A 16,709-nucleotide genomic window follows, 5' to 3' on the forward strand; every position below is an offset into this window, starting at 1 on the left:
TTAATTCCAAACAGGTGTGCAGAGGAGCCACAGAGACCGACAGGAGGACACAATATAACGTATGCAATATGAATCAGGCTTGGGATCTTTGTTGCATGTCATTGTAATGGTCATTTTTAGAAGAGAATAAAAGAATTCTAAAAGAATGGCGATGTGTCAGTAGGAAGAAAACACTAAAAAAACAAGCCTATTAAGTACGTACGATTGTTTCAAATACATAATACAGACAGATATTTGTATAAAAAGTTCCTAAAAATATAAGGAAAACTCTTCTAGAATGTAAAATTCACAGGAAACTATAATAATTTGGGTTCATTGTCACAATCAGTCAGTTCACTCAGTGATAGAAAAGGTTGGACACCACTGGTTCAGATCATAAAGGAGAATCTAAACTTTAAAAATAACAATAATGATAACAACAAATAACAACCGCTGTGTGAAACAGAAGAAAACAGTGTAAGAATACAGTCACGGCATGTCTCCGTGCTCATACTGCACACTGCTGGTTGTTAATGCCATTACTGTCAGGCAGGCAGGGAGCCTGTTATAAGTGATGAGTTTCACACGATGTTTTTATTTTTCACACATCAGAATCAAACCCAGCAGAACAGCTGCTGCATAATTCATGTTTTTGGAGTAAATGATTTAGATAAACAACACGCTTCCACACAGCAGCTACAAACTCTGGGCCCCTGACAGCAGCTCACACGGGAGCTCCGAGAGAACGAATAATCCCAGCATGTTCCAGGGGCCCCTGTGCAGCCCCCCCAACCCTCCACAACAACTTCAACATTAGTTCACTCGCATCTCTTCTTCCTCAGTGTGTGTGTTCCTGTACAGCCGTCCGTCGTCGTCTCACCTCAGCCTCCGCTCAAACGGCCTCATGTAATATTCAGAGTGTAAGAATTAGTGAGGGGACAAGCGTTAGACACCTAGCTAAAGGGATTGAACGATCACAGGAATAGTAGCATTGGATCTATTAATTAGGTAAGCCAGCTAAAATATTTAAATATTGCAGCAGCCAGAGATCTGTGAGAAGTAGGACACCACCGGAGGCGTCATCTCTCTCAGTTCTACGTCTCTGTCTCATTTTCGTCGATCTGTCTTTGAGCCTCTTTTTTTTCTCTTTTAGTGTTTTTTATCCTTCATTTATTCTCTTTGATTCATTCTTGCTGTGCTGTCTGAACTGAAGTTAAGTGAGGATATTCTGAAAAGAGCCTTTCAAAACAGCATCTGAGTGTCTAAGAACAGCAGTACTACAATACTGCTACTGATACTGCTAATATACGACAGTGTAGGCTCTCTAGTATGGAGAATAAAAATGGAGAAAAATTCAAAATAAAACTAGGTAGAACAGAAAACAACCTGCAGCTCTTTAGCTGCTCTCAAGTGGCTTCTGTGGTTCATCACTACAGTTATTCTTATATTGTCCTATTGTAAAAGTGTTATTACATTACATATGTTTTTTTTTTTTTACTTGTGTGACGTCCAAAGGTGATTAGTTAAAGTTCCTGGGACCGACCAAGCACTAAATCAGGGTTTTTAGAAGGAAAGCGAGTCGCTGGGTGGTGAAGTTGGGCTGTCAGAAACAGAAAGGCGGTTGTATCTGCTTCACATCTGTTGGGTTTATTGGTCTGATATCATGTAGTCTTAATCTGAAGGATACAGATAAACTAGCTGTTAGCAGCAGGCAGCTGTACATTACCTCCCCAGCAGTTAGCGACTAGCTGGTAAACATAGTCGAGTATAAAGCCGCTAAAGAGCCAGATATTTTCCTCAGGAGTTGGTGGAGACCAAAAAATGAGCTAAAAGTGAGTGAATGTTGGACGTACATTCAGGACATAAACTCCAGTGGGATGCTTGAGTCTGTTGGAGGTGGAAAGAGGCTCTTTTAGGACAGATTTCATATCTTATTAAACAATTCTAGTACAATGTACATAAATTATTTGAGTTCGATTGCATTACTTTCAAATCTAGGTATATTTTACTAATTTGTAGACATATTTGGTTTAAAATTGACCCTAACAACTTTAAACTTATTTACATTACTTTATCTTTTCTTACTCCTCTCATCCTTCACTTCTCTCCCAGCTCCTCCCTCCCTCCCTCCACCATGAGCCTCCACTCCAGATCAGTGGCAGGGGTGGAGGTCTACAGTGACAGCGCCTCCCCGGTGTCTCTGAACTCCAGCGTTTTCTTCAGCGAGTCGACGACGTCTTGCCTCAGAGACCCGCTCGACTTCTTCATCATCAACGTCGGAGGAAGTCGCTACGTGTTGTCGCAAGAGCTGCTGGCATCCTACCCGGAGACCCGGCTGGGGAAACTAGCCTGTTGCGGCCGAGACTCGGCACTGGAGCTCTGCGACGACGCCGACTTCCTGGAAAACGAGTTCTTCTTCGACCGAAACTCACAGACCTTCCAGTAGGTGGCGCCTTTTTCTCTTCCCTGAGGCCTGTATAATAACATTATCACATACAACACATACCCACATTTCTAATGAGCCTGATCTGAGTACATCATACTCAATTTGGAAGTGCAGAAACTTTAAAACGAGGGTAGTTTCAGCACATACAATGTCTCTCTGCCACCCACCAAACTCACAAGCTTAATGGCTGCAGAAGAAGTTGGTTGCCATGAAACATCATGGGTTCGCTCTCTGTGACGCGAGCTTCGCCAAGACCCGGGCCGTCTAACAGCGGGATGAGAGGGTTGTCCAGACATCCTCTGTTTTCACTAGCGAGGGGCAAGAAACAGCAGAGATTTCGGTGTGAGTGATGTGTCATATTATTGGACTGTGACTCCAACCAACATGGAAAAGCACATGGGACGTGCTCAGACTTCATCACACACACCCTTAAAGGTTATTCCCCACTGAGCTGCAGGCTGAAAACAACAAGACACACATGATGACGTGTTCACCTAATGCTTCCTGTGCGTTTCTGCCTCGAGTCAAACATTAATGTGAGTCACAGCAACACCTGATGTTCAAACTGGAGGTTGTCTTCACAGGTGTGCTGTCAGCTCCCGTTAACTGATGAAGTCCTGATGGCCTTTAAACAGTGACGGCCGCTCTTACATACAGCTCACAACCCAAAATAAACTCTGGGCTCAGCCAGGAAATAGCTCAGAAGTCTTTCTTTCTGTCTGTCGTTCTATCATTTCAGATTATAAATATCTGCATTCATTCATATGTAAAACAGTTTCCAAGCATGCTTTTGGAAGATACTCAGAGGGATTAACCCCTCTCATGTCTTTGCATTTACATCTGATGTTAAAGGTGGGGTCAGTCATTCTGGAGAAACATGTTTCATGAGTCTCAGTTCCAGATCGTCAACCCAAAACGTTGATATTCGACGATCTGGTATCATGTCTGAGCCAGTTTGTGTGTTTCCTTTTTACCATAACCCAAAACTTCAGTATTTGATGACCTGAGAATGAGATTTAAAAATCAACAATCTTTCTACAGAATGAGTGACCCCACCTTGAATCCATTCCTGTTATATCTGTTATGTATTATTGATGATATTTTCCCTTCTGTCCATAAAAGGCTCTTTTGATAGTAAAAGTTGTTGACCCCTGGATTAGATGGAGGAAAACAGTGCTTTAACTTATAATGTAAGAAGAAAATCAGAACCAGTTTTCTGGCATTAATGCTGGCCACCCTCATCAGCTACAGAAGGGCTCATCTTTTTCAGGTTGAGATTGTGACCTTTAACCAGAATCCATCTTGCCAGGCTTGAGTCTGTGCATGTGTTGTGTGCTAGCATCGGTTATATCAGACCTCGGGAGTATTTCTTCATTGAAAGAAGAACAAAGAACGACACTCAAGGTTTGTCTCAATGGAAAAGATGCTTCCACAGACTGGCTTTGGTAAGATTTGACTACATTATGAGGTTTGTTGATCTGACGCGTTGAAGTTCAGTGCGTTGGAGTTTTCCAAAAACAACTTCCAGTCAGGCTACAGCAGCATTTCTTCTTGTAGACTAATCAAGATAAACCATCATGAAACCCAGTAGACTCAACGTTGGAGGTTCTTTGCCTCCATTTTGTGGCTTATTTTGTGAATAACTATTACACTCATTGATTACTTCTTCTCTAAACCTTCTTTTAATATCTGTTCTGACAGAATGCTACCTATCTGTGTGTATTCCTGCTGACAGGTACGTGATGAACTACTACCGGACGGGTCACCTGCACGTGAGGGAGGAGCTGTGTGAGATCTCCTTCCTGCAGGAGATCGAGTACTGGGGCATCGACGAGCTCCGCATCAACCCCTGCTGCCGTGAGCGTTACTACCGCCGCAAGGAGCAGAAAGAGACCCTCGACGTACAGCGAGACTTTGAGCCCGAGGACGACGACGAGAACTTTGTGGGTGCCGCCTGCCCGACTCTCCGTCGCCACCTGTGGGACTTCCTGGAGAAACCCGAATCTTCGCGCGCTGCTCGCACCTTCGGCTCGCTCTCAATCTTCTTCGTGGTGTTGTCAGTCATCAACATGGTGCTCATCTCTCTGGACTTTGGGGAAGATTTTGGTGTTAGCGACATTGGTATCGACCCACCGCTGCTGTTCGATGCCCTCGAGTACGTGTGCGTGGTGTGGTTCACCGGTGAGCTGGTACTTCGGTTTCTCTGCGTAAGGGATAAGTGCCGCTTCAGTCGAAGTATTCCCAATGTGATTGACCTGCTGGCCATCCTGCCGTTCTACGTGACGCTGGCGGTGGAAAGCCTCCATGGAGGCAGCACAGAGCTGGAGAACATGGGCCGTGTGGTGCAGGTCCTCCGACTCCTGAGGTCGCTCCGTATGTTGAAGCTGGGACGACACTCGACAGGTAAACACGTTTAAACAGCAGCCTTAAAATGATGCTTTAGAATTGGTCTCTTTACTTGACTTGTGTCCTGTTCAGAAGAGAAAACACTATATTTATTTTTAGGCGTCACATACGTTTGGACCAAAGTTTCAGGCTGGTTCTGTTGGTGTTGACAGTGAAGCGACAGACTTTACTGTTCCAGTTGCTGCTCGCTGTTTTAATTAATATCATGTCACACATTATTAGACATCCTATTACTACAGAAGTTGATCAGAAGTTGCTATATTTATTGAAAAACTATGATTATAACTATTTACAGAACAAGTTTTTGCATAACAATTGCTGTATTTACAACTACTGACCCATTTTACTTGTCTGATACTCTATATGTATCGTACATTATCTGTACCGGATACTCAGTACAGGGACCCGTTTTAAGAGCTAATGTGGGGCCCTTCTTTACCCTTCACGGCAACTGCTGTTCTGCATTAAATAGTAATATGTATGTCGTATCTATCAGCTGACATAAAACAGATTAAACAATTCCCTCTAATTAAATTAACAACAAAAGCAATTCCATATTTTGCTTGGGAAGGAAAAGTGTCTGAAACTACTGGTAGTTTAATCCATTATGTGCACTTTCAGCATCACAGACAGCTAAACATAGAAATAATCCAAACAGTTCTTTTAATTACAAACTCAACTAATCACATTTTTGCTTTGGAAGAAAAAGCCTCGTCCTTCTCGGCAACCCTAACTACTAACTTTATTCCTGCTCACGTGTGTTAAAAGACTCACTGTTGATTCAGTCTGTTGTAGTTCTGTCTGGGACTTCAAACCTCCTTCGCTTGAGTGCTGAGAATGCTTTAATAAGTTCATCTTTGTTCAACAACCTTTTACTTCATGCTTAATTGAAATCAGAAAACAGACGCTGCTTGAGCGTGGTTGTCCTCAGACGGGTCTCAGCAAGTGGCGAGCGCCCACTAGTTTTGGTTGAAACGGTGTCCAGTGTGTCATTCTTGAATGAAGCAACCACAGCCTGCAAGTTGCCACAATATAAACATTATATATTTTTAAAAAGTGGGTGAATTATTAAAAGTTGGGGACACGAGAGACACAAACCGAGGTTTCACTTTCGGCTTACGTCAGATTGTCTTAGAGGAAAAGAATAAATGAGAACAAAAATAAGAGATGGGTCATTTTTAAAACTAGATGCCCAAAAATTCAGATAAAGACTCGACTGTCTCGTACACACTTCCTCGTGTGAGCGGGTGAAGTTCCATTTTCTGCCAGATTGGACCCGACATTACGCCAGGTTCGAGCCCAAAACTGCTGCAGCAGTTCGGGCTCAGACAGGATTAGATTTCTTTTTTAAATATATTTAATATATCATGAATAATGCATACAATTCTAATTAATGAGTGAATTTGTTATTAGTTTTGCTAATACATTGGCACAATGTAGTTTACTTTAGATGTAATAAACTAATTATCTTGCACAGAATGTTTTTTGGGCTCGGGTCGGGTCGGCCTGATTTTTTGGGCCCAATCAAAGCTCCAGGGGAAGTTGTTTTGCTCAAGTGATCAGCAGCTGAAGAAGACTTCCCTCCATACGCCTTCCCAGCCTGTCAGGGGAAAAAAGGAATTGAAATCCTCCTCGGTGAGAAGCTGCTGCTGTGAGATTACAGCCGGGAGGTTTCCAGAGGACGACAAAGAACAGAAAAAAATATATATTGATTCATATTTTGGCAAATTCCTTCAGGAGATGGAGGAGAGAGAGAGATGATATATGTGTGTGTGAGAGAGATTATATGTGTGTGAGTATGTGAGTGTGTTAGACTGGGACGTGTCAGTGCTTTGATCTGAGGGATTTTAAGAAGGATGATGATCCCTCGACTCATGAATAATGAACGAGAACATGAAGGGGGAAAAGGAGAAGGGAACACGAGACAGGAAACACAGGTTACATTTTCTTAATATAATACTAGCATGACAACATGTGTTATTGGTCGCTCATGTCCACACTGGTTGTGAAGAGAGTTTATTAATTATTATAAGCCCAATTATGCATCCAAGTAATTCCTAACGATCCCCCAAAGTGTAAAGATTTGATCGCAGTCACATAAGAAAACACTGAAAGTTAAAATAATTTACGTTTTGTTCAGTTGGGCAACCGAAATATTAATTTAAGGGAACCACTGAAGTCATTTAAGGGACTCAATGTCTCATTTGTCCCAATGAACCAGTGAGTTCATAGCAGCTCTGTGGCCAAACAGATCCAGTGTGACGCTGACGAACTGTGCAGACATGAGGATGAAGATGTTAGAGATCCACTCTCTTCTCATCTGTCAACATCAGGCCCGAACTTCTTCCCTCGAAGGAGACAAAACTGAACATTAAAGATAGGCGGAGGGCCAAAAGCAAGCCCTGTGCAACTGTTTGTCTGCCCGCTGTGCTCAGATTATGAAAAATAATTAATGATTCTACATATTTAAAGAGCATTTTCACCTCATAAAAAATAAAACAGCAATATTTAAAATTAATATTAAGGTTTCTGTCAGTAGTAACATCAAAGTGAACCCAACAGCAGACCAACTTCTGCCTGTGGGGCCCATTTTGGGAACCATGTGACCATCAGATTACAACAACACGACATATTCTGCAGCGCTCGTTTATAACCTCCTCTTCTCAGCAGGATCAGACTGAAGCTCAGCACAGTAACAAAACATTTAGTAACAGAGAGAAGAGTCAAAAACAGCCCTTTACAAACCAACCAACCAAATCAAATCTAAAAGACGGTAATGGGCCTTAAAACTAGAAAAATACAAACGATTTAGGCAACTCAGTTATTTAAGATTCTTAAAGTAAGTATTTTGGTCACTTTATTAATTTTAGATTAAGGCACAAATTCTTAAATTCAACTCAATAATTAGCAAAAAAAATCTTATAAATAAGACGCAGTTTTTAAATTATTTTTAAATGTGTGTCTATTACAGAAACTGAAAAACTCCTCTTTTAAAATGTCATATTGACTTTCATATTTTAATATAAGCTGATTTGCTTCCGATTCTGTTTCTTAAATCTGTGTAAATGTAAGGAAGCAACTTTCCACAGCTCTGTTTGTCTGCTGCACCAAAGAAAACTTCTTTATGAGCTCATTTCAAATCCTCTCGACACAAAAGCTCATTTCTTTTCCTCTCAGAGGAGAACGGAGAGATGACAAGTCATTCAGTGGTGTGAACGTCAGCCCTGTGAGCGGCCTCACGTGTGGGTGTATTTATAAATTAGCTGTTTCCTCGTTCTGCAGCTCGTTATTTTCTCCTGGCTGAGCAATAGGAAGGAATCGAACCCGGGAGCTGATGTTTGTTCATTCCTTCCGATCTAAGAGAGGGTTTTTATTAACAGCCCCTCTCCACACAATGCATTACCACACGAGAATTAAGTAAGGCCTAAATTAAATGTTCCCTGTGATGGATTATTCAAATCAGTTTCAAGTTTCTGGAGGCAGATTTTCGCAGCGTTCCTGGAAGCTAGACGGAAATTCAAACTCAGAATATGATCTTCACATTTCCCCTAAAGAGCTGTAATTTGTGAAGACAGTCAGAGCACCGTGGGTCAGTGATGGAGGAAGTATTCGGGAGTAAACGTACTAATAACAAACTGAAAATACTCAATATGCATTCAAAACCTTACTTTAAAGTCTACCGGGAACATTCAGTTGTTATTGAAGTGGTAGTGTTTCTACCTTGTTGATTTCATTGACTAAAACTCCTACTTAAAGTATTGTGCATTAAAATGTTCCCAGTCAGTGTTTTACTATGAATCTGATGGGTTTTTTTTTTACTTCTGCATTAATGAGAATGTTACATTTTACTGCTGTAGATGTTAAAGGTTGAGATTTCAGCTACTTTACACACTGTTTAGTTTAATCTACAGAAATCTGTCATGTTCTATAAGATCATCATAAGATCGGAGCGTCTTGCTGCATAAATTGTGTATTTTGTCCTTTCAAGGATGAAAAACTGTCTCCGCTTCAAATCTCCTCTGACTGACCTCTAAATAAGGCTAAAGCGCTAACTAATAAAGACAAACTGGCACAACAGACACTAAACACAGATACTAAACACACAAGGGCCGAAGGTAATGAGGCACACAGAGACAGGAAGTGTCCGTAATGAGAAACAAAGGTGTGAACATCAAAATAAAACAGGAAATGATGAAAAGGAAGACATAATCTTGGACAGGGATGTCACACAGCTGCATAGGGTATTTTATTTCAAAAATTGACCGGATTCTGTCCTCGTGTCTGTCCAGGTCTGAAGTCTCTGGGTATGACCATCGCTCAGTGCTACGAGGAGGTTGGCCTTCTGCTCCTCTTCCTCGGTGTCGGTATCTCCATCTTCGCCACCGTGGTCTTTACTCTGGAATACGACCTTCCCGCCACCACCTTCACCAGCGTGCCGGCTGCCTGGTGGTGGGCGACCACCTCCATGACCACGGTCGGCTACGGAGACATCCGGCCCGACACCACTGTGGGGAAGGTGCTGGCCTTCCTCTGCATCCTGTCCGGGATCCTGATCCTGGCGCTCCCCATCGCCATCATCAACGAGCGCTTCTCCGCCTGCTACTTCACCCTAAAGATGAAGGAGGCTGCGATGCGGCACGGCGAGATGCTGAAGAGGCTGGCCCGCGGCTCTGTGGGTGGGGCGAGCGTCAGCGGAGGTGTGAACCTGAGGGACGCCTACGCCCGGAGCGTCCTGGAGATGTTGAGGCTGCACGGGCGAGAGAGGGTGAGCACCCGGAGCAGCGGAGGAGAGGAACTGTGGTGGTAGAACCAGGAGAGCGGTCGTCACCCAGGAACTGTGCTGTTAAGGGATAACAAACACCATCCGGAATAAAGCCGCAACTTTTAGTCAATTAGCTGATAAGTGGATTGATAGAAAATCAATGAGGACCTATTACTTTTACTTACTTCACTTTACTTGACTTGGCATGATTCACTCTTCACAAACATTCTTATTTATCTACTTACGATACTACTAGATACTGACTTCATGCAGCCCCTCAGTTCATCCTCTATCTGTTCATCCTACTGAACAAAATATACCAGAATATCCGGAAACATCAGCGTGATAAGAACGACCCAAAATGACAAGAACCGTCTTTGGGAAAGAATTATTTGACTTTTTTTTTTATTTGTCCCATATAACATGGATATCCTGTAGCCAGTCACCAGATAACTGTCATGTTGTCCATATTTATATGTGTCGATGGTCTGAGACAAGTCACTTAATTAACCCGTTTAGCTACATTAGCAGAAACTAAAGCTATATGTCCGTCAGTAAACTCCAGAAGTCACCGTGTTCAAAAAGAGATGTTTATAGAACAGAGTGTTTAAATTTAGACGTGGATGTACTGTGCCTCGATGCATTAGGTCATCCAGTTTATATGATAGCAGTATCTTAAAACAGAGTCAGCTACAGCCTCTCAGGTGGGACGGCCAATCAGATTTCAGTGCAACAACACAGGAACTCAGGATCTGACGTTCACTGTGAGTATTCGGCTACCAGGATGCTATAAGACATTAAAGATCTCACTGTTTTCTGATGTTTCATAGACTGCAAATAATCAGCAGATTAATCGATAATAAAATAATAATAAATAATAATAAAAAGCTCTGACTTTGGGTTTTGTACACTAGAAATAAGATGCAGGACTCAGAGCCGTTCTCTGTCTGCTCTCAGAGGTCCTGCTCGGTGCTCAAATGTAGGTCAACTCTCAGAAAGTTGAAATATTCAGAAGGAAATCTGTGAAACATTCCTGTCGTGTTTCCCTGTGGTTGCGTCTCATCTGCTGTGGACTGATAACGTGTATTTTGACAGTATCGTCTCTATTCAGTTTTACTCATTTAAGTTACTTTTATTAGATAAATTCTGTTTTAAAAAAGTTTGGAGAAACGCTGCATATGAAAGTAACTTCAATTAACTGAATAAAATTAGTATAATTAACTTAGCAATAAATGAAAGAGTTACTACTTACTACACTCAAATATCTTTCATGCTTCAACTGTCTGAGTGAATAAACTTAAAGGCAATCGGTTTGAGTTGAACTAACTCATCAGAAATGTGTTCTCGTTCCCCCAGTGTGATGTTTGATGTCAGAGTTTGACACTCGGAGGAAAGTTTCTCTGCACTCATCTGAGTTTATGATTTTATTTTAATTTGGTTCAAGCACTCTGAGATGTTTTCCGCCACAACAACTCTCGATTCAGTGGGAAAAAAAACTATTTCTGTGTTCCCATCCATACAAAACATTATCTCTGTGCACCACCTTGGATAAAACCCTTCTCCGAGAGCACACATGCATTAGTAAGTGTTGTACAAGTCAGTATAAAACCCTACAGGCTGTGTTTTTTTTGTCACGCTACCTTGGTGCTTCTGCTCTCTTGTGTAGTTTCTGTTCTCATTCTGTGAATCAGTCATGCAATAAAGGACATTCTCTGTGGGTCACAGTGGTCTTTTCAAATATCACAGTGATGGCCCGAAGGCCTGAATAAAAACACTGAGCTGCTGCCAGGATGTTTTCTGCTTTCTAACAGTCTTGTTTTTAGATTAGCTGCTGTATGTATCAGCTAGGTTTTTTATTTCCCAAGGAAATCAAATTCAAAAGCTGATCCTGAGTCTGTTGTTGTGTCAGTGGTTGGCTTGTTTTTATCACTCAGGAGAACATTGTACAATCGTTCCAGGATTTCACAGAAGTTTTTAGGCATTTTTTGCAAAGAAATTGCAGCAAATTGCAAACAATTGTTGCGTGTTGTGATTTAAAAACATTAAACATTTTTATAAAAAATCAAAGGCTGGGATGCACGAGAGCCCAGAGCGGACAAACCCTGGCTGCAGATAAAGTTGGAGTTTTGTGGCCACCGTAGTTTCTTCTCCTCGTTCTCACTCCAAGGACGCCAGCAGTGTTCACTTAGTTGCAATCTGTAACTTCACCATCAGATGCCACTAAATCCTAGACACTGTCCTTTAAAAGGGAAACTACATGTATATATATGTACAACCTAGATAACAACCTTCCTATGTTTCTTCATGTTGTTGTGTCTAAGAGACAAATGTGGACAACAGTTTTTGAAATGAGTCCAGTTCTAAACGAGAACGAACGTAATCCTCCGAGCCAATTGTGCAACGTATGTCCACTGAGATGTTCTGTTGGTTTCAGAACGTAAGATGATCAGCAAACTGTCAGCTGTGTGTGTGTCAGCAGAGGTGAGACAGTCTCACCTGTTTTAAGCCTCGTTTGCATCCATTTGTTTCACAGTTTGAACAGACACCTCTCGTGTCAGTCTGAGGAGGAAAGGTTGCAAAGAAATCAGTGACAGCGTCCAGCCGACGGCATTTCATTAGTGTGTGTGTGTGTGTGTGTCAGTAATTATATAACACAACCTTTCCACACACCCTTTTTAAGCCCTGACACGTTCTCTCCATCTCTGCCTTGCACTGAATGCATCATTTACACTTTTTATTTTACACTTCTATTTTTAAGCGTTCAGCTGATTCTCGCAGGTATCTGACAAACTGTTGTAATAGAAGCAGCTGTTCATTGTTTTAAATAAAGAAATGCTAAAAATAAGAATATTTCTGGTTTCATTTAAAACAAAGTCACTTTTATTCTGCTGTTTGAAGAAATCGTGTCTTATTGTAAGAATTTGTGACCAAAATACTTAAATAACTGAGTTTTCATAGTCTTTGATTGGCTAGATTTTGTATCATTCTAGCCGAGCATCATTGTCTTACTCTGCTGGCAGATTTGTTTTGCTCAATAAAACAAAGTTTGATTATATTTAAGAATATTCAGCTTGTTTCTAGAAGGGTCAAAGCAGACTGGAAGGATGGAAACAAACCAAAAGTAAAGTAAAAAACTAAAATAAAAGTTCCCGATCTTTTTTTCTGTTCACATCTCAATGAAGTGTTTTATATAAAAAAAGCTTTTCACAGACGATAATATATTCGACACTAAGGCGGCAGACAGTCTGCTGTGTGTGCGGAGAACTTCATGGTTTCACTTTTAAGATAAAGAAGAAAAGAAATCCACACTTGAACTCTCCGTTCACTGAACTGATTAAAGCCGACTTTGTTTTGGGACATGCTATCACATGGTTTGGGTAAATTATAGGGAAGAATATTCCTTATTTGCGTCCTACTTTTAAATGATGACTCTTAATTGATCATAACTGCTATGAAGAATAAATCTTACGCCTCATATATTAACTCAAAGACATTTATTTATTCAGAACAAAGGGCAGTCAGGGAAAACTGGGCACATATCTCTTAGTTAATTATGTGCTTTCTTTGTGAATATAAATGCAAATATATAAATGTATGTATGATATTTTTGGCAGCAAAGTGCAGCCTGGAGAGAGCTCATCTTCCAGTCTTTATATGTTGTTTTTGATGAATATATTAAAGAAAAGAGCTGCGAGTTTATGAAAGGAATGCTTTTAAGTGGCTAAAATGAGAACAGTTTGTATGTGAAAATCAACTCCTTACATTATTACTGCTTTAGTTTCACCGCAGCACCCTCACTGTGAGCTCTCTCTGGATAAAACTCGCTTTCTCTCCTTAATGTTCCAGTTTTTTTCCCTTTGCTGTGCAGCCAGAGGCATCAAATGGTGAATTCAGGTCAGTTGTGAAGGCAGGAAGTCGTCTGACGTAGCCGTGGTGAAGGAGTGAGACCGTTCATGAAGCCACTGGTGGACAATGAAAGTGCCCTCTTAGATGCCACTACAGATAAAACATGATAAAGTCCCCTCCAGGGTAATAATACTAACTCTGACTAAGCTGTTTCACCATAAATGTGTCTACCATGTGTGAAACTAATTGGGGCTGGCTAGCATTAGCCTGGACAGAAGCCAACATGGCTGCCTTGAAATGTGTCATTTATACAGTCTGACCAGATACTGTTACAGCAGTTTGTATTTCACAACAGTCGGGAAAACCCTGACAGTTACGGAGGAAGTACGTTGGTATGTCGTTATATCCATAGTTTGTCTCCAATGAAATCACTAGTAGATGGATTTATTCAACTACAGTAAGTGATTCAATTAAAGAAGTCCATAAATAAAAATATTAGACAGCTTTAGATATTTCTATTCAATGCTAATATTTAATTTCCTCCAATAATGTGTGGTTTTGAGTTCAAATATCTTCATTTGGGTGTTTTTTTCCAAGCAAATATTGATAAATCAGATTTCTTTTGTGATTAAATCAGCATATATTACTGCCACCCCCTAAAGCACTGGTTCCCAAATAAATTAAATTATAAGTCAGTTAGAACAATGTCCATGCATCAGAGCAAAACACTGAATTTGTCCAACAAAAAGAAGCCTATTAAGTATGAATGATTGTATTATGTATTTTTATATTTTCTAACAGACAGAATTGTATAAAAAGTTCCCTAAACAGGAAATAATCGGCTCAAAATTCATCCAAATCTCTGGTTTTACACAAACTGCCTTTGTAAAAGGTTGGGAACCACTGCTCAGTGTCTGATGATGAATATTTCTCTGCAGGTTGAACAAGTTTGCGAGGTTGAAGGAGAGAGAATATGAGTGTGTGCAGCCAGCGCACCGAGCAAGAGTCAGTGAGAGTTATTATTCACTACTGTGCAGATTCTGGCTCCGAATGGTGAAAGATGGCAGATAGAAGATATTTTGGCTTCATTATTGTACAGTGTGAGGGAGTGGAGACCTCCATATGTCTGTTTGAACCCAGATGTTGGACTCACTTAGTTCAGTTCAGTCCTGATCAGAAAAGGTTCATGCGGACCTGTTGGGTTCTGTATTTATTCCCGTCTGTGCCGAGGTCCACCAATCACAGTTTCTGGTGCTTTGAGCTTTACAGGCAAATCTTCTGTCCTACTTAACGCTGTCTCGGTTCAGACAAGCTTGTTATCCCCTAAAGCCTGTTGTGGTTCCCCAGAGAACCTTATTTTTCCACTAAGTTACAGCACAACACACGGCTCCGTCTCCTCGTGTTCTCTTTTCATTTTACAGATACAGTCAGAGGGGCAGGAGAGGCACAGGACAACCTTTTTAAAGTACCAACACTGCGGGGTAAAAGATCTTTTTCAGTCACTCAACAGGATCATAAATTAATGTCTTTACCTGATGTGTGAAAGTCAGAAAGTCACTGGAGAATACGAGTGTGTTAATTGAAGGCTTGAAGGTAAAATATAGGTTTGTAGGTTTGAAGAAAAGACATGTGATGATGGATGTGGTTGGTAATTAAAGATCAGGCTGTTTAATTGAAGATAACACTCTTCATAAGGCCTTTAGGATTCATCCTCAGGGGGACATGAACGTCTGAAACAAGCTTCTAGTTGTTAAGATATTTCATTCTGAACCCGAAATTACTGCCCAGCACCCACATTATATTAAAGTCCTCTGACATTAACATGAATCAGAAAGTGATCAGCAATAAAACAATGTTAACAATCTAAAGACATTTAATGTAAATCAAAATCTGATCAAGTGAAAGAAAAGCTAATAAAACGGTGACATTACAGGATAGTGTCTCTGTTAAAAGATCACTTTTATGGTTCTTTAAAACTTCCTGGATGTGGACGTTCAGAGACTCTTTAACAGACTATTAACCATTCAAAGTGCTGTGACGATCAGAGTCTCCGCCTGTCATAACAGTTTACCTCTCAGCTGTTTTTATTCCCTCCGGTGTTTCCTCCTCTCCCTCCTCTGCTCTGATGAAACTCTGCTGTAACAAAAGACAGATCCTTCAACTGAAGTGACCTCGAACCGCCGACAGTCTGCCATCGGTTTACTGGGGGGAAGTAACTAATTACATCTGCTCATGTGACTATAATTAAGTTGTTTTTTGGGATATTTTTGTCTGTAATTTGACTCTTTATTAAAGGTCCAGTGTGTAACAGTGAGGAGGATCTAATGTTTCTACAGTGGCCCAGAACGAACAAACCAAACACTGACTCCAGATAGTAGTTTCTCCTAGATGCTTCACAGCCCGTTCTCGTTCCCGTGTCGTCAAATACAGACGCGAGTGGTATTCAGTCACACTGTAACACAATGACTTATTTCAACAAGAACATTTTAAGTAAAACAAACTCAATTTAAGTTAACAAAAACATTCTTGATCAAGTATCTTTAGTAATTTTGAGTGCGAAAACACAAAAGATTCCTATTTTCAGGTGATTACACACAAATGAAAACATGAATATGATATTTCTGCCAATAGATCTTCCTCTCAATATTACACACTGGACCTTTACGAGAAGTAAAATGTCAAATGTCCCCTGTCGTCCTCCTGGAGTCGTTCCTGTGTGATGACACGTCTTCATGCCCGCCGGCGTGTCCCGACTCCGGCCTCCCTGCTGGGACTTCTGGTCCGTCTGCTCTGCTTTTAAAACAAGTTTCCTGAATTAATTTAGCTCCAACGAGGCCACACAGAGAGGTTTTCACTGGGTCTCAGAGGCTCTTTGTCTGATTGTGCAGGTTTAGCCAGAACCAGAGGCGTGTTTGATGCAGCTTTATACTGAATGTGTACAGCTACTGTACATAGGAAGCCCGGTGAATCCACATATGTTACATAATGTATGACATTACATTAAAAGCCTCAACAACTGAATTTTTCTGTTTTCTTCTGTTCAAAGCTTTGATTGATGTGAACTTTTTATTATCTCATCAGACTTTTATCTCTCCTCTGATGTTCCTTCTTCAGGATATGAGTCTTTTATTGCTGTGGATGTCAGACAGAGAATAAGAAACTCAGTGGCAGAAAGAAGAACTTTTAGTGGCTGTACTTTGACGGGCTCATTTGACCTTGAGGATTAGCTCAATAGCTCGATTTGTGGCTGTTTCCTCCTCTAATTGTAAT

The 16,709-nt window shown here is 41.0% G+C and overlaps 1 protein-coding gene across 1 annotated transcript; it reads left to right on the top strand.

Annotated features, from left to right (window-relative positions):
- Positions 1-2,113: 2,113 nt before the first annotated feature.
- Positions 2,114-12,373, top strand: kcnv1 (potassium voltage-gated channel modifier subfamily V member 1). The gene is made up of 3 exons (XM_035671683.1): positions 2,114-2,421; positions 4,161-4,828; positions 9,121-12,373. The coding sequence occupies exons 1-3, from the start codon at positions 2,114-2,116 to the stop codon at positions 9,636-9,638; spliced, it is 1,494 nt and encodes a 497-aa protein (XP_035527576.1). The 3' UTR covers positions 9,639-12,373.
- Positions 12,374-16,709: the final 4,336 nt, after the last annotated feature.

Source organism: Morone saxatilis, unplaced genomic scaffold (assembly GCF_004916995.1).
Source record: "Morone saxatilis isolate NCDOM2014 unplaced genomic scaffold, NCSU_SB_2.0 Contig24, whole genome shotgun sequence".
In the NCBI taxonomy this organism is placed as follows: Eukaryota; Metazoa; Chordata; class Actinopteri; family Moronidae; genus Morone; species Morone saxatilis.

Bases quoted from the DNA above. Each gene is read 5' to 3' on its own strand.
- kcnv1 (XM_035671683.1), top strand. From the start codon at position 2,114: ATGAGCCTCCACTCCAGATCAGTGGCAGGGGTGGAGGTCTACAGTGAC. The intron at 2,422-4,160 runs GTAGGTGGCGCC...TCCTGCTGACAG, and splicing joins CGAAACTCACAGACCTTCCA to GTACGTGATGAACTACTACC. The intron at 4,829-9,120 runs GTAAACACGTTT...GTGTCTGTCCAG, and splicing joins GCTGGGACGACACTCGACAG to GTCTGAAGTCTCTGGGTATG.